Raw genomic sequence first — 15,883 nt, forward strand, 5'->3', positions numbered from 1 at the left:
ATCCGCTTATTGATGACTTTACAATTTTTTTTTAAGATTTTATTTATTTATTTGTCAGAGAGAGAGAGAGAGCGTGCACACAAGCAGGGGGAACGGCAGGCAGAGGGAGAAGCCGGCTTCCCGCTGAGCAAAGAGCCTAATGCAGAACTCAATTCCAGGACCCTGGGATCATGACCCAAGCCAAAGGCAGTCCCTTAACTGACTGAGCTACCCAGGTGCCCCTGACTTGACTATTTTGACCAAAACAAAGTCCTTTTTGTTTGTGTTGTTTATTTGAAATAGGAGTGGATGGGGTCATGGGGAGAGGGGAAAAGGGCACAAATAAATCACTTCTAGGCAAGGCTAGAAAGTGAACTGCCCCCCAAAAGAGCAGGTACAGGGCACCTAGGTGGTACAGTCGCTGACTCTTGATTTTGGCTCAGGTCGTGATCTCAGGGTTGTGAGATGGAGCCCCGCACTGGGCTCCACGCTCAGTGTGGAGTCTGCTCTGGATTCTTTCTCTCTCTCTCTCTCTCTCTCTCCCTCTACCCCTCCCCCCATACGGTCTCTCTCAAATAAATCTTTACCAAAAGAAAAAAAAAAAAGCACGTACAAGTTTTGTACTAAGAGCTTCAGGCCCCGGACCCACAAGAATAGTCTCTGCTTCACTTGCAGGGAAGAGTATGCGACCTCAGTAGCTCCAGGAGCCCCTGCGTGCTCCACGCCCAGGGTGCACTTTCGACACCTAAAGGGCAAGGCTGCATTCCTCCCCAGGGCAGTCACGAGATGGCAACTCTAAAGGACATGAGGTTATTCTGAGCTGATGCGTCCTGGCTCTGGAGGGTAACAGATGGATCGGGAAAATACAGGTTCATCTGTGTGATGTATATATAATCCTACAAATCACCCTGTAATAATCACCCATGATAATCCCACAGAAGGGCCAAATCTGAATGACACAAGCCCCATATGACAGAAATAAAATTAAATGCTACTGAAGCCAGGATGACTTTGTGGGCAGTGGGGTCTCACTGTGGCCTGGAGCTGAGCGGGTGGAAACAAGTTTCTACCATTCTCAATGGTATAGCTGAAGTACAAAGAGCATTCCGGGCAAGGCCCTCACCCTTTTTGCTGCCCACAAAAAGAAAAGAGCTGTGGAGGAGAACTGATTTGTGCAGTTACAAACTGTTCACAAGTGCAAAGTCTGGTTCAATACTTTCACTACCAAAACCAAAGTTACCCAAATCAGTTTAATTTTAAGCTCCCTGGACACTAAACTATCCCTCATTTTCCCTTTACACCTGGAGTTTCTCATGGCTGGTGGCAATCATCTGCAAAACATGAACTTGTTAACGGGAATGAACTGACTTACTTAAAAAATTTTGGTATATGTTCAAGGTTGTTTTCTTCCATGTAGCGCCTTCGAGATCTCTGGAGTTCCTCCACTCTTTGCTTCTCTGCGGCCGCAGCTTCTAAATTTCCTTCTTCCAAAAATCTAAGCAGAACACAGTTATCCCTCTAATACACCATCCTCTTTGCCGGGAAAAAAATAATTTTGTCTTGTATAAAATTACCTTCTAGTTGTTGAGAATATAACACGGTGAACAGTCATACTCTGATAACGTGCCCTTGCTCCCACCCCAGGCCATGCTACCTCTGTCTGTCTGCCCACCAATAACATACTTGCTGTGTATGTCAACTTCATTACTGTGTACAGCAATGTGAAGCTAGGGGTGGAAGGGGGGTAGTTTGGCCTTGGAGACTCTTCTGTGCTCTGCTGGGTTCTGTAACTTGAGATTTTCAGGATGATGGGAGAGCCCAGGCTCAGGACAATATGAAGTACCGGTTGCGCTCCTTTTCCATATTATCGGAAAAACACTTGGTAAAGGCCAGAGGAGGGAGGATGGTAGCTGGCTGTTCTCCACCTACTTTTAGAACAGACTGAGAGGGAAGGAGTGTTCCTGTTTTATCAAGAGAGTAAAACTGGTGACAAAAAGAGAATCTAACACTGGGGGAAATTACAAAAGGCTGCAAAAAAGGAAATGAATCATAAATGAAATTCAGGAAGGGAATATTGGAATAGAATTGAGAAAGAAAAAGCAGACCTAGCGGGGATTTGCAAAACCTATATTTAAATGTCAAAATGAGAGCAAAGAACAGGGATTCAATGTGATGCACATGGGAAGTTTGTTGACACACTGGAATGTCAGACAGGGAGACCTCATATTCTGGGGGCGGGGGGAGTGTAAGGGGACTGAATAGTAGGACATTCAACACTGGAATTTTTTGGCAGAAAACACATAAAGCCACAGATACACTGGAAACAGAAAATGATCTCAGGTGGAATTTGTGTGGCATATAGAATTTTGGGAAAAAGCAAAATTAACTCTGTCGGAATGGACAACATGCATACAGAACTATATAAGAAAAATAAAAAATAAGAATCAGAAGGCATTAAAGGGACTGCATTTTGAGTACATCTCACATCCCATGGGATCAAAACCACGCTGGACAAACTCCAGACTTTGACTCGGAGCATTTCTAGATGTTCCTGTAACTTATCTTCTTATTCTTCAGATTAAAAGATAGTCCATGTGACAGAGTGGTAGAAGTAAAGAGGTGAAAACTCTGGAGGAGGTTTTAGTGGAGCAGAGTTCACGAATTTGCACACTTCTGGTGAATTTGGGGTTGGGGGCAGGGACCTTTTGTTAAGAACTGTGTTATTTCTTGTGGGAAACTTTGTTGAGCTAAACATCTGTTACGATCCCCCGAGAATACCATCTTAGCTAGGGTAGAAGGCTCAAATAGTGTGGAGTGAATAAGGGAATGACGGAATTCACGAATGATTCCATGAATAAATAAATGAGGGTGGTGAAAATAAGCTTTGATGGCATCCGTAGTGCTACGTCATGATCTAGTGTCCATTTCAAAACATCATTGCCAGGCTCACCTCTGATCTGGCCGGAATCGGGCATCTGTCGGTGGAAGGAGATCTTTCAGGACAGGATCTAACTCATTGAGCTCGATAGCAAACCTCGTGAAGCCATAGTAGAGCTCATAGTTGGTTGGCATGGAACCTGGAATGATGCCCATAAACCACAGTGAGTGGCAGAGAGGTTTAAGGAAGCCTGCAGAAGGTGACTTAACCCAGGTGCTTAACTAATATCCACACGAATACTAAATTTGTGGTCATAAAAATCAGATTAAGATTTTTCTTGGGCAGATTAAATTGGTTGTGTTTTGCTAGATAGGAAACTTTGTGTTAGTTAGAACTGGTTGTTTCATATATTTAATGACACCCAGCCTTTAAAATAAAACTTTGTACATAGAGTACTCTTTACTGGGTAAACAATGTCATCATTTTTTCCTCAAATATTCAACTGGGTAACTAAATGCCAGGGTGATTAACTATGAACATTAAGATTTCACCAGAAACACAATTTACTTCCTTTTAGAAAAAGAAAAAGATGCAGATCTAAATTAATATTCATTGGCACTTTTTAACAAAACTCAAAGGCAGGATCTTTGTATGCTTTGCTCACTGATGTATTCCAAGCTCTTAGAGTAAAACTTGATGCATAGTCACTACTCAAGAAATAGCTGCTGAATAAATGAACTAACCACTCTACCAGCAGGAAATTTAAATACTCATTGAGGTCTCTTAGAAAACCAACAACTAATTTTAAAGGTAGGACTTAACTGACGAAATTGCAATGAAAATAAATATCATGTGGACACTTGTTCTATTTACCCTTGATATTCAATTATTGCTAGTGTAATACCAGAACTCTCTTGATATCTTTTATTAAATGTCAACATATTGCAGCTTTTTGCTGCTCAAGTGAGAAGATCACTTATTCTGGCTAAGTTATTGACTTTGTGGATTATAGATGTTTGCATGCTTTTCCCTTGTTTTATTAGAACAGAGAATAAATGAGTAAGGATTTATGTTTGTATAGTTCAATTGTCTAAACTCTTTAATAAAAATACCTAGCTTTTGAAGGTAGGCATTACATTTAGAATGACTTTACATGAAACCTCGTCTCTGACCACATGTCAGATTTGGCCTAAATTTTATAATTCCTTATTATCAAAAGTTGGGATTTACCTCATTTGTATGTTAAGTATAAAATATAACTATGCTTAACTTAAGCATCTATGTTTTTATTTATTTTTAATTTTTTTAAGCATCTATGTTTTTAATCTCACTATGAAAGAAAGCATGTGGTGTGAACTGTATGAGATGTGACATTCCCGTCCTTCTGTCACTCAAGGTGCCCTCAGGACACAAGATGTTCACGCCCATCTCACCTGGTCTCCAGATGCACTTTGCAGAGGGGGCCACGCCACAGTAGAGCCCTTCATGCCACTTCCCGAAGAGCCGGTGCACCACCTTCCCCTCCTGATCCATTACGACCCCCTGGACCTCATTCACATTAGAATTCCAATAATTCACCTGGAAAAACCAAACCCCAATTAAAACATCCAATCTCTTTCATAACACTAATCCCTACAATTTCCATATGGAAAACATTCTTAGATTTGAAGTCGCTCATTCGAACCACTTCCAGAAATCTATCTCAAAAGGTTTTATATGAAAGGTTGGCTTTCCAAGTGTTAGTGGGCTTAACTTTAAAGAAAGAGATCAGCTCTACTCTATGCTAGGGCAGAGAAGGTTCAGCTTCTCTCCTAATAAACCTAGTACTAATTTATCGGTTGGTAATTTCTTCCTTAGATGGCCCTGTCTCAAATTTCCCCTTTGTTCATGGATCTTAATGAGTTTCAATGGGCCATGCTGTAGAAGTCACTTGGGAAGTAGTTTTTATAGTGCCTGTAAATGGCTAAATTTCATGAGGAAAACCCTGCTCTGGCCCTCTTCTAGCCATGCTTCTCCCCAGGAGATGAGAAGTCTGTGGGCATTTACCCATCTGGATCCCTTCTAGATCAGGTCCTAGAATTCCCTTTCCCAGCTGCTTTAAGCTTCTTCTAGCTTTCTTTGGATTCATCCATCTAAAGGACAGACCACCCACCATCAGGGTGTGATGAGGCCTGAGGGGTGGCCAGGGGTGGCCGTCTGAGGCAGATGTGGACAGAGCTTGGACATTCAGCTGGACTGCCTTCCTACGCGTGGGTGAGGTCCCCTGTGGGGCAGGACAGAGGCTGCCACAGGTGGGGAGAGGGCAGGAAGGCCATGAGTCGGGGCTGGCTCTCCTGCACTGCCAGGTTTCCAGCTCGGAGTTCTAAAGTGCCCAACTTGGCCTCGCGGGCTTTGTTATAAAAGGTATATTTGTCAAGGTGAAAGAACAGAATGATGTAGGTCTGATCTACAAATTTTAAATATTTACACATATGGAATGGGGTCTCCATTTGTACTTTTGCCTTGAGCTCTGCAAATATTAGGGGCAGGACAAAATCAAAGCTTCCCATGGCCCTCAAAACTAAATGCACACATTGGCTGTCATCACCCAACCAGAGCAAGTAATGATCCTGGTCTTTCAGTTCTGAGCCACCTAACGAGTCCACAAGCAAAAAAAGGAAAATGGGAGAAACATCTTGAGTAAAAATAAAGATCTTCAATTACAACTAACATGACCTTCCAGTATGGCTTCAAAGGATTTCACTAAGAAGAGAACATTTTGAGTTTTAAGAGTCCAATATGTTATCTATTTCTGCCATAGCAGAACGAGATCAGGAGTAGAATAGATTAAAAGGGCTGGTAGGGTTTCTGTACCATGATGAATTCAGGAGCACACCTAAGCATGAGGGCAATACTGTGTGTTCCACTTTAGACCAGAGCGACTAAGGGAAAATGCTATTGCATAGGCATTCTATCTCAGGAATCTTTTCTTGTTAATCAAGGGGATGCTTTTTCTTGAACGAATTTGGATCATCATAGTGGCAGAGTTGGATAAGCTTATAGTGACTAGAAGTTATCATCCACATGCATCCTCAGAAAATGACAAATGCATTATAATTAGCTCCCTAAAATAAGATCACTTGACTCTGTTGCAATCAAGCAGGAATAGAAATAGAAACCAGAAGACTCGCTTCAGGCAAGAAGTGTTTTCTGGAATTTTACTTAATGAATACTGACTGGCTGCTTAAAAAGAAAATCTTTAGAAAGAAGAGTATTTCTTCTGTTTTGAGATGGTGCCTTTTTTGACCTCCACATGTTCGGAAGTCTGTATACCTTGACTAACTCCACCAGTTGGTTCTGCTTTCTTATCTAAAACGTCCTCAAGGATCAATGATATGGGACAGACTCACTTGCTGTTGTTTAAGGTAACATATTTCTCCTTTACGAAGCATTTTATATTATTTTTTTCTTTACTATTGTAGGATTATCATTTACCTTGATGAATGTGAGTTTGCAAATGCAAACACTGCTTTTGGTATTTCTAATGGTTACTTCTCCATAATGCTCTATCCACCTCCTCCCACTGAGAATGTTGTGTATGCATGTGGTGACTTTATTCCATACATAGCAATCTCCATACCTAGTGAAAAATACAATGTTGATTAAAAAACAATGAAGGTCACAAATATATAGTACCGTTTCTATGACTGAGAATATTCTTTGGCCAAAACTTCCTTTTCCCTCATTCTCCTCTAATTTCTCTGCTGCAAGTTTCTATGTAGTCAAGGATCCTCGTGATATGATTCATTCATTTAAGGAACATTTCGGTGCTTTCTATAGTCCACGTGCTAAAGCCACCAAGTTGAATAGGACCTGTCTCTTGCTCTCTTGGAGCCAACAGTAGTGTAGGAGTAGACTGACATGGCAACAAATACTTGCAATAAAATGTGATGAGGAAATGTCATGAGAACACAGAAGGGGGAGTCCTTAGATCTGCCTGGAATGTGGGGGGGAGTATCAAGGAAGACTTGCTGGAGAAGGCTGGATTCAGTCTAAGCTTGGAGGAGGGATAGGAGGGCACTATAGGCCAGGGAAACACACTGACAAAGCCACAGAGGCCAGAATAGCACAATGCATCTGGGGGCCTGCCAATGGTACGCCACACGTGAATGGGTGTAGCAGGTGGCCAGTCTGCAAAGAGAAGGCCTTCAACAATGCTCCGATGAGTCTGGATTCATACTGCAGGTAATGGGCCATCGTGGAAGGATTTGAGGGAGAAGATAGGCATGATAGGATGTGCCTTTAAGAAAGATTACCCTGAGGACATTGTTTCATACTCTGAATTAAGACCAAAAATGTGAATAACTCTTTGAGAAAAGACTAATGATCATAGATAGCACGTCTAATGCAAATTCTGGGTTACAGGAGGTTATAGAGTTTCTGCCAAGGAATGAGGTGACATAGCTTCAGATCACCTTTAAGTTTGCAGATTACCTGTATTTTCAAATAAAATGTTATTTCAAATTAAGATAAAACACTTCCAAGTTTCTAAAAAAATTTATGAATTGGTATGATGCAGGCTCTCTACACACCTGGGAAAACTCTTTCTTCTCATGAGTTTGCAAATATTTAAAGTATATTTATACACAACTAACGAATCATTTAACACTACATCAAAAACTAATGATGTACTGTATGTTGGCTAATTGAATTTAAACTAAAAAAAAAATAAAGCCTATTTTGTGGCCCTGGGAATTCTTCTCTCTCCCCACCTTCCTTCATATCCAATACACCAGCAAATTCTGTCACTGAATAAACAAAAGAAAACCAAACAACCCAACCAACTGAAGAAAGAAACAAAAACAATAAAGCCTTTGGCCTCAAAGAAAACTTCAATTAACTTTTAAAAATTTATAGGCTATATCCTTTAGAAAAATACCATGAAAAGATTCTATCACTCCTCTTTAATAAACTAACGTAGACATTAAAAATAGTCCCTGGATCTAAGATGAATTCAAAAGTGAAAATACATATTGTATAGAAAAGAAGTGGCTAAAAAGAAAACCTTTGCTCTAAAATGCAAACTAACATGGTACCTGGGACAGGTAGGTAGCTGGTATTGACTTGATGAATACAGGATATGAAGAGAGAAGCAGGGAGCTTTGGTACATACACTAAAGTGCTCATTTGCTTTTGTGGGGGTCCATTCTCAAAACTTTGGAGAAGTTAAGAGAAGCTTTGGACATACGTGGAAATGGATCACTGGCAACTTCTAGAGTTTCAAAGACCCATTTCTGATTTAGAAAAGCAGGTAAGACACCAAAAGGAAGATGAAAGCAACCTACTTTGGAAGCATGACATTCAGTGTTCCAATAGGCAGGATTTCCATGGACTTCCCCCAGAACTTGTTTTTCCATCTGATATCTAAACAACATAGGCAGAGGAGAAGAAATATATATTCCATATCTAATTATTTAGTCTATAAAAACTAACATCTGTATTATACTCTACATTTCACAAAGAACTTTTACAATCAACAATTGATTCTATATTGTTGATTTAACATGTCATGTACCTGGGGATGGCCCAAAGTGAAAAAATTAACTGTGAACCAAAAAAATCTACTATCCATGTTTCTCCAGAACTCATGTTCCATATTTGTTTCAACGAATAAAACTGGGAAAAGCTCAGAGCAGTATGTGTGTATGTGAATCCACATACACATATACACACAGATAATGTCTGGATAAATGTTGTTAAAAGTTTTAACTAAATGGTAGAAATAGTTAACATATATATTAAAAAAATAAGATGCACAGTAAAAATAATTGCAGTATGGCAATACCATTGATTTATATACACACTGATTTGAAAAGTTATATGATTTGGGAGAACAGAAAAAAAACAAACAAAATCTCTAAATACAGAAGGGTAAGCAAAATTTATGAGAAAGTGAAATTAATGAATGTGTTTGTACACTGGTTGTTAAGACATGGCCCAGGGCTTAGTGTTTATCTCACATGATGGCTTTATGTTTTACTTGGGGACACTCAGGTTTGCCTGTGCATTTGTAATAACCACTAGGTCCCATTCTGATGAACTAAGTAAGGGAGCTTAGTGCTGTCTCCACAAAATTTCTGACTGTTATGACCAAGAAATGATGTATTTTGGTATTCTGCAATAAATACAGTTACAGTGCTCTATCATTTTGTGTGTTTATAGACTGAGAAAGGGCATACGAGAAGAGACATTCTGTGATCAATGAAGCCCCCTTCCAAACATGAGGGAACAATTTATACTTAATGGTTAAATGGACATACCTGGTTGACCCTTGAGCAACATGGGTTGGAATTGCGTGGGTTCACTCATAGGCAGATTTTTTTTTGATAAATGCAGTAGAGTACTATAAGTGTATTCTCTCTTCCTTATGATTTTCTTAATAACATTTTCTTTTCTCTAGCTTACTATTAGAATATAACATAATACATATAACATACAAAATACGTGTTCACTGATGGTTTACACTTTATTGGTAAGGCTTCTGGTCAATGGTAGGCTATTACTAGTTAAGTTTTTGGGGAGTCAAAAGTAAAACACGAATTTTAGACTGTGTGGGGGTCAGTACCCTAACCCCAGTTTTGTTCAAGAGTCAACTGTATATATTTTTCTTTCTAAAGGGATTTTGAAACTTGTAATTTTATGTGAGTTTGTAACATTCTGACTAAACAGTGGGCACTGTACAAGTAGAGACTTCAATCTGAATCCCTGAGCCTCAGTGAGTTAAAGACCACAAATCAGCGCAATGTTTACATACCTAAGTAGACTGTGACCACAGATGATGTGTCACAGAGTCTTCTTTCACGATTAAGATCTCCTTGCACACCCTCAAGAGGCAAGAAGGCAGCAGATAGAGCCTCCATGTTATAGATGCAGTCAATGAGGCATAATGAGGTAAAGTGATAGCCCTGAGCTGACACAGTTGGCACGGAGCTCGGCTGTCCCCAGGGCTTTGTTTCCTAGGTATACAATCTCATCTTCTGGATGACACGGTTTTATATTTAAACCAGGAAATCTAATTTCTCAAACTGAATTCCACACTAATTACTAACATTCTCTGGGTCCCAAAGGTAGAAATCTAACCTGAGCATAAGGTACCTTTAGAAACTAGAAACTGTTTCATAGGCTCACCGATTGGATTTTGAAGTTATAATTGAAATACAAACCTTGCCAAAACACAAAGTTCTTGGATTCACAGTGACAGGCAGAAATGGGTGGATGATGGCTAACCTGGTAATTAAAAACAAAAGAGAAGGCAATGATATCAGAGTTAAAACTTCCATAAATGATCATTTTTTTCCAACATACACTGGCTACCCCCAAATATAAACTAGTCAACTCATCCATCTCTATTATTGAATTATTCTCAGAATGTGTAAGTAAATTACTGAATCTTCCACTTTAAGACTTCATGCTTAAACTCAGAGAACTTATATATATTAACATAGTTTTCTGTTAACTGGTATCATATCCCACTGCAAACAGTGGTTTATCAAAAAGCTGTTTCATCATCAACCTGTCCTCCTACAGTGTCTGCATAGAAACCTCCATGTGTCCGATGGGACCTACCTGTTCTGAGAAAAATCGGAATCCCTTGTCCTCTCTAATGCATTCGTAAGTCTCCCCAAGGACAGGGTTGAATGGCTTACTTCCTGCTCTGAAATAGGTGGAGCAATATCCTGAAACTGCAAATGCAGCAATAAGAACCTGTTAAAACATTTAAGAAAGGAAAATAATATAGGAGAGACTACTTCCAGGTCTGTTTGTCCCTTATTTCTCGAGATTTTACACACCCCTGTCCATGGGTGCTGATTTGACGGCGTTTGCATTTTCTATTACCTGCACAGACTCTTCACAAACTCATAGGTAAAAACATGAGTGAAAAAGATGCGAAAGTCCTTGCATCTGAGGCCAAATATTCTTCATTCAGCTGTCACCCAGTTTCCTGAGTATCACAGAGCTCAGAGGTTCTGAAACCCAGTTTATAGGTTAGTCCTTTGCACAACTTAGCACCATGGGCAGGAGGCTTGTGGCTGCTGGTACTTTCAGGAGGGCAGTCAAGTTTTCCACAGTCGTGTGGAGTAGAGGCCAGGGCAAAGCACAAACAGGAGGCTCCTTTCTCTGACCCAAGTGCTTGAACGCATGGGCTCTCTTGGCTTTCAGGAAAAGCTGCTAGGGCAAGGCTAGGTATGCCTTAAACCTGGAAGGAGTGTGATACCTTTACATCCTAACTTCAGAAATACTCATGTCTGAAGATAGGTCACAAAGCATATACTGCCTATGGAGGTATCTGGAACTTTGGGGCCCTGCTCAATTTGTGCAAATGAACTGTTTCCTCCTTCACCTATGCAGTGGGAATATTATGCAGAAACCTAATGAATTGTGCCTTAGTCCAGGTCTGGGGTTGACAACTCTCTGAAAGGTACTGCTCTGTTATGGATTACCATGCGCTCGTAGGGGTCGTCAGTTTCTGAAGCCTTGTCCAGAAGCTCACTGTATTCGATCTCCTCACAGAGATGCTGCAGCGTGTTGAGTGGCTCATTTAGCTCCACAGGCATAGAGACTTTAGACAAGTCTTTACCAATGTTGTTCCTCAAGATATTCCACAGGTTAATGTTACTGGTGTCGGGGCAGGGGGCTGGCAGGCATGTTCGACGGCCGTTTCGGAAGGCTCCTCCTGTGAGCTCCCCATTCAAGACTGGAAGCAAGAGAACGACAAGAAGCACGATAAAAGATACTTTGCTATTCTGATTTCATAGCATCTGGGAAGAAAATAACTCAAATACTTCTGGTTGTGATACATTTCTTAAGCCTCCATTATACTCTCTCAAGAGTGGAATTATTTCAACTACGGTTGCTTATACATGCACAAAACATCAACGTACAGTTTTTTTTTTTAAACAAGGTGTTACATATGCTCAAATATTATTCCAGAAAAGATAAGTCAAATTTTAAAAAATTAAATACATTTAATAAGAAAGACTCAAACTTTTGGTTTAAGCAAGAAGTAAAACTTTTTCATTTAAGCTTCTCCCTAATGGATTTTTCAACCATTTACCTTAACAGATTATACAAATATAAAATGTACTGACTGATTGGCTGCAAAAGGAACAACCAGTGAGGGGAGAAAATAGTTGTTCACTGAATCACCAGCGTTCTAACTTGGCAAGAAGACAGAGCAACCTGGGAGGTCAAAGGATACATACTTTGCCGAGAAATGTTGTCTGCAACACTGGTGTTGTCTTCAGATATATTATCACTCACGTCACTGATATAAGACTCATCATCTGAAGCCTAAAAAGGGGAAGAACACAGAAAGGATCAGAATTCTTGTTCAGTCTTGAAAGGTCAGGAAATCAAATGACTAAAAACAAAACACTGCCCAAATAAGAAAAAGCACAGGTCATGGGGGGGGGGGGGGAGGGAAGTGTATTTGGCGTATGTGCAATGAACACTTGAGAGAGAGAGTGAGTCATGAGCCAGCATATAGCGTGGCTTGAAAACAGCCTTTGTGTTTAAGTAGCCTCCTGCCTTAGCTGGGGTGGGGGGCTGGGGGAGGCCAGTACTTCATCAGAAATATTTCAGTGCAATACAGTAAGAATGTACAAAAAAGGAGGCCTTATCCTCCCCCTAGAGGAATCAGGAGGGACTGCCCAGAGGAAATAAAATTGGCACTGGATGTTGGAGAGGTTTTTAGAAGGGGGAGAAGCATAGGAAGAAAGGAGAGTGTACAAAAGCACAGAGAAACATGAGAGGAACATTCTTTTCTAGGAGTGCTCAGAAGCTGAGTGGCTGAGACTGAGGGAGGGGTGAACAGGAAGAGGGTCTGACTCTGAAGGTCTTTTCATGTCAACATAAAGGGTTCCTGGGGCGCCTGGGTGGCTCAGTTGTTAAGCATCTGTCTTCGGCTCAGGTCATGATCCCAGGGTCCTGGGATCGAGCCCATCGGGCTCCCTGTTCGGTGGGAAGCCTGCTTCTCCCTCTCCCACGCCCCCTGCTTGTGTTCCCTCTCTCCCTGTGTCTCTCTCTGTCAAATAAATAAATAAAATCTTAAAAAAACCTAACAAACCATAAAGGGTTCCCAGATAATCCCACAAGTTATTACATGCAAGGGGATGACAGTCATTTTTTTTTCAAAAGCAATTACTCTTTTTATTTCTGTTCAATTTTATTTATTTATTTTTTATTATGATCACATTTAGTTTTTAGGAAGAGCCTGGCAGCTTTCCTTTGGGAGCTCAGACGGTAGGCGGCTCCATAGGTCTGGGCAGGGGATACTGACAGGTTGGGGTGATCACGATGGGGATCCGGAAGTCAAGCTGCTTTGAGAGGCACACTTGAAGACAACGGACAAAATGTGGCAGATTATTTGGGGGTGAGGGAGGAAGATCCAGGGACGGGGGATATCAAGAATGAAGCCATTCTCTCCAAGAGAACAACATGGAACAAAAATGAAACCAAAATTTGCATGAGAATAAAATTAAGGGGCAACATGTGTACTAAGGGGAGTGAGAAATGGATAAGAAAACAGAGTACAGTAGAGCCACACAGAGAAATGGGAACAACCAACAAAGCTGCTGATACTTATTCACTTTCTCCAAAATGGAAATAATGTTACATTTTTTTCCTGCACAGATAACAAAACATTCTTGCTGTAAAAAATTAGAAATTATAAGAGGGTAAACAGATTATAGAAAAACTAACTGTAATCCTATCATCTAATGGAAACCGCTTCTAACATTTGGTGGATATTACCCCCAATGTCAAAATGCCTATACAAACATATTGACCTATCTATCTTTAGATACTGAACAAGGGGGTCAGTTTACATCTTGTTTTATAGTGTTCTGAATATATTTCCATTATAATAAATACAGCTCTCACCTTTATTTGGAATGGCAACATAATTCATTATACAGGTATAACACAAGGAATTTAGCCAGCATTTAAATGGTTTCCAACGTTTTGTTATTATTGATAATACTTGGATGCACTTGTAAAATACTAGGATGCAATCTTGTAAATATATTTCTGTGAATCTGTCTGGCAATTTCATTAATATTTATTCCTAGAAGTGAAATGGCTGGATCAAACGGGTCACATTTAGGCTATAGGCACATATCGCCAAATTGTTGTCCTGAAAGATTGTAGTAATTTGTTCTCACCAGCAGCACATGAGAACATCCCTCTCTCCACACCCACTCAAACACTATATATTATCAATCCTTTTTAAATATGTATTTACCTAACATACATAAAAGATCTCTTTTAAAGTTTGCATTTCATCTTGTGTAAATCTGTTTTCTTTCACACATTTTTCAGTCCATCATCTAGGTTGCATTTGGCTAGTCTGCAATTTATTTTTTAATGCTGTGTATGCCTTTTGTTTTTTGGTGTTTTTTTTTTTTTTGCCATGTAAAAGTTTTAAGTTTGTAGGTAATAAAAAACAGTCTTTGCCTTTGAGGTTTCTGGATTTATTGCTGATGTTTTAAAAGTTAAAGTTGAGGGGCGCCCGGGTGGCTCAGTTGTTAAGCATCTGCCTTCGGCTCAGGTCATGATCCTGGGGTCCCGGGATCGAGCCCCACATTGGGCTCCCTGCTCTGTGGGAAGCCTGTTTCTCCCTCTCCCACTCCCCCTGCTTGTGTTCCCTCTCTCGCTGTGTCTCTCTCTGTCAAATAAGTAAAATCTTTAAAAAAAAATAAAGTTGAGAAGAATTCCTATATTTAGGGAGAACAGTGACAGAATTATTGCATATATAAATGAATAATTGTAGTTTTGCTTTGCAGACTGAGCAAGTCTATAAAGATGGCAAATTGAGAATAAAATCTTTTTCTGGTTTATGTTTTCCCACTGCAACTGGTTTCCAGTTCCTAATGACTGCAAAAGAGCCGATGGTGAAATCATCAGGCATGTGAGAGCCACCTTTTTAAGCCTGATAGAAAAAAAAAGTAAATCAAACTCTTCTACATGATTTCTCTTAAAAAAGCTAATCACACCAAATTATGTTAGAGGAGACAAATGCCTGTTCAAACCAAATTTATGTTGCGTGCCCGTCTACTGTTTGAATTTATTAAGAAAACATTCATGTTTATCCTACAAAAAGCTATAAAGAGTCTATTCTTCTTGAATTTCTAATCTCTCCCAAAGTAATATATGATAAAAATGGTCCAATACCCATTTCCTTCTAGAATGGTCCATGTAGAATGTAAAACAATTCCACAATGACAGTGGGCCCTGAGTAAGATCTATATTCCCATATGTGTGAGCAATAGCTAAGGCTGGCCCATCTGGCTGTGGTCCATGCACATTATCCTGTATACAAAGTTAAGGCTCTGTAGTATTATAATAAAACAATTAACACATATTCATTTTCTCCCCCCTGGTCAAGAAGTCCTGGGGACAAATATTTCTCCTGAAGAGCTTAGGCATTCAAAAGAGTTCAGGGAATTTTTTTTTTCCTAAATGTGACCAGGCATGTAGCATTGTGGAAACAAGGTAAAAGAAGAAGGAAGTAGATCATTCTGGAAGCAAAAACAGCATTTTTTTAAAAATGAGCTGAACATTGATTAAATGAAGTGTGTTGGTAGATATCACAGAGAGAGGATTTTTCTCTCACTCATGGAAAATGTTAATGTAAGACAGCTAATGCCCAGATGTTTCTCAGATTAATCATGTGTTAAAGTGCTATAAGCATTCCTTCATTCAGTTAGCAAATACCTGGCCCCTGGAAGGATCCAGAAGAATAGAAATTGCAAGAGGCTGTAGCTGAGAGCAGAGATTAGATTATAAGGGTCTTTGTACGATGGCTAAGGAGTTTAGATAGTTATCCTAAGGACACTGGGGAATAGGGACATGATCAGATTTGCATTTCAGAAGGATGAATCAGGCTGTCCAGTGGAAAATGGATTAAAGGGGCAAGAAGGGAGGCAGAGAAACCAGTAATGGGGACTGGTCAGGTAATCCAGGGGGGATGATGGAGGACTGAATTGG

At 40.0% G+C, this 15,883-nt stretch overlaps 1 protein-coding gene across 2 annotated transcripts in view; it reads right to left on the reverse strand.

The window, feature by feature from the left end:
- The window catches only part of OSBPL6 (oxysterol binding protein like 6), a 207,483-nt gene that overhangs the window by 3,849 nt on the left and 187,751 nt on the right, over nt 1–15,883 (reverse strand). For both annotated transcript variants that reach the window (XM_028123062.2, XM_028123077.2), the window contains 9 exons: nt 12,100–12,187; nt 11,338–11,591; nt 10,463–10,600; nt 10,060–10,123; nt 8,182–8,260; nt 6,332–6,476; nt 4,291–4,435; nt 2,930–3,056; nt 1,352–1,474 (listed from right to left, as the gene is read on the reverse strand). In XM_028123062.2, the coding sequence (XP_027978863.1) occupies nt 1,352–1,474; nt 2,930–3,056; nt 4,291–4,435; nt 6,332–6,476; nt 8,182–8,260; nt 10,060–10,123; nt 10,463–10,600; nt 11,338–11,591; nt 12,100–12,187 (1,163 nt within the window). The remainder of the gene's footprint in view (nt 1–1,351; nt 1,475–2,929; nt 3,057–4,290; nt 4,436–6,331; nt 6,477–8,181; nt 8,261–10,059; nt 10,124–10,462; nt 10,601–11,337; nt 11,592–12,099; nt 12,188–15,883) is intronic.

The sequence above is a fragment of the Eumetopias jubatus genome, unplaced genomic scaffold (genome assembly GCF_037043125.1).
Source record: "Eumetopias jubatus isolate StellerSeaLion01/CBP00866 unplaced genomic scaffold, mEumJub1_p1.0 scaffold_3, whole genome shotgun sequence".
Lineage (NCBI taxonomy): Eukaryota > Metazoa > Chordata > Mammalia > Carnivora > Otariidae > Eumetopias > Eumetopias jubatus.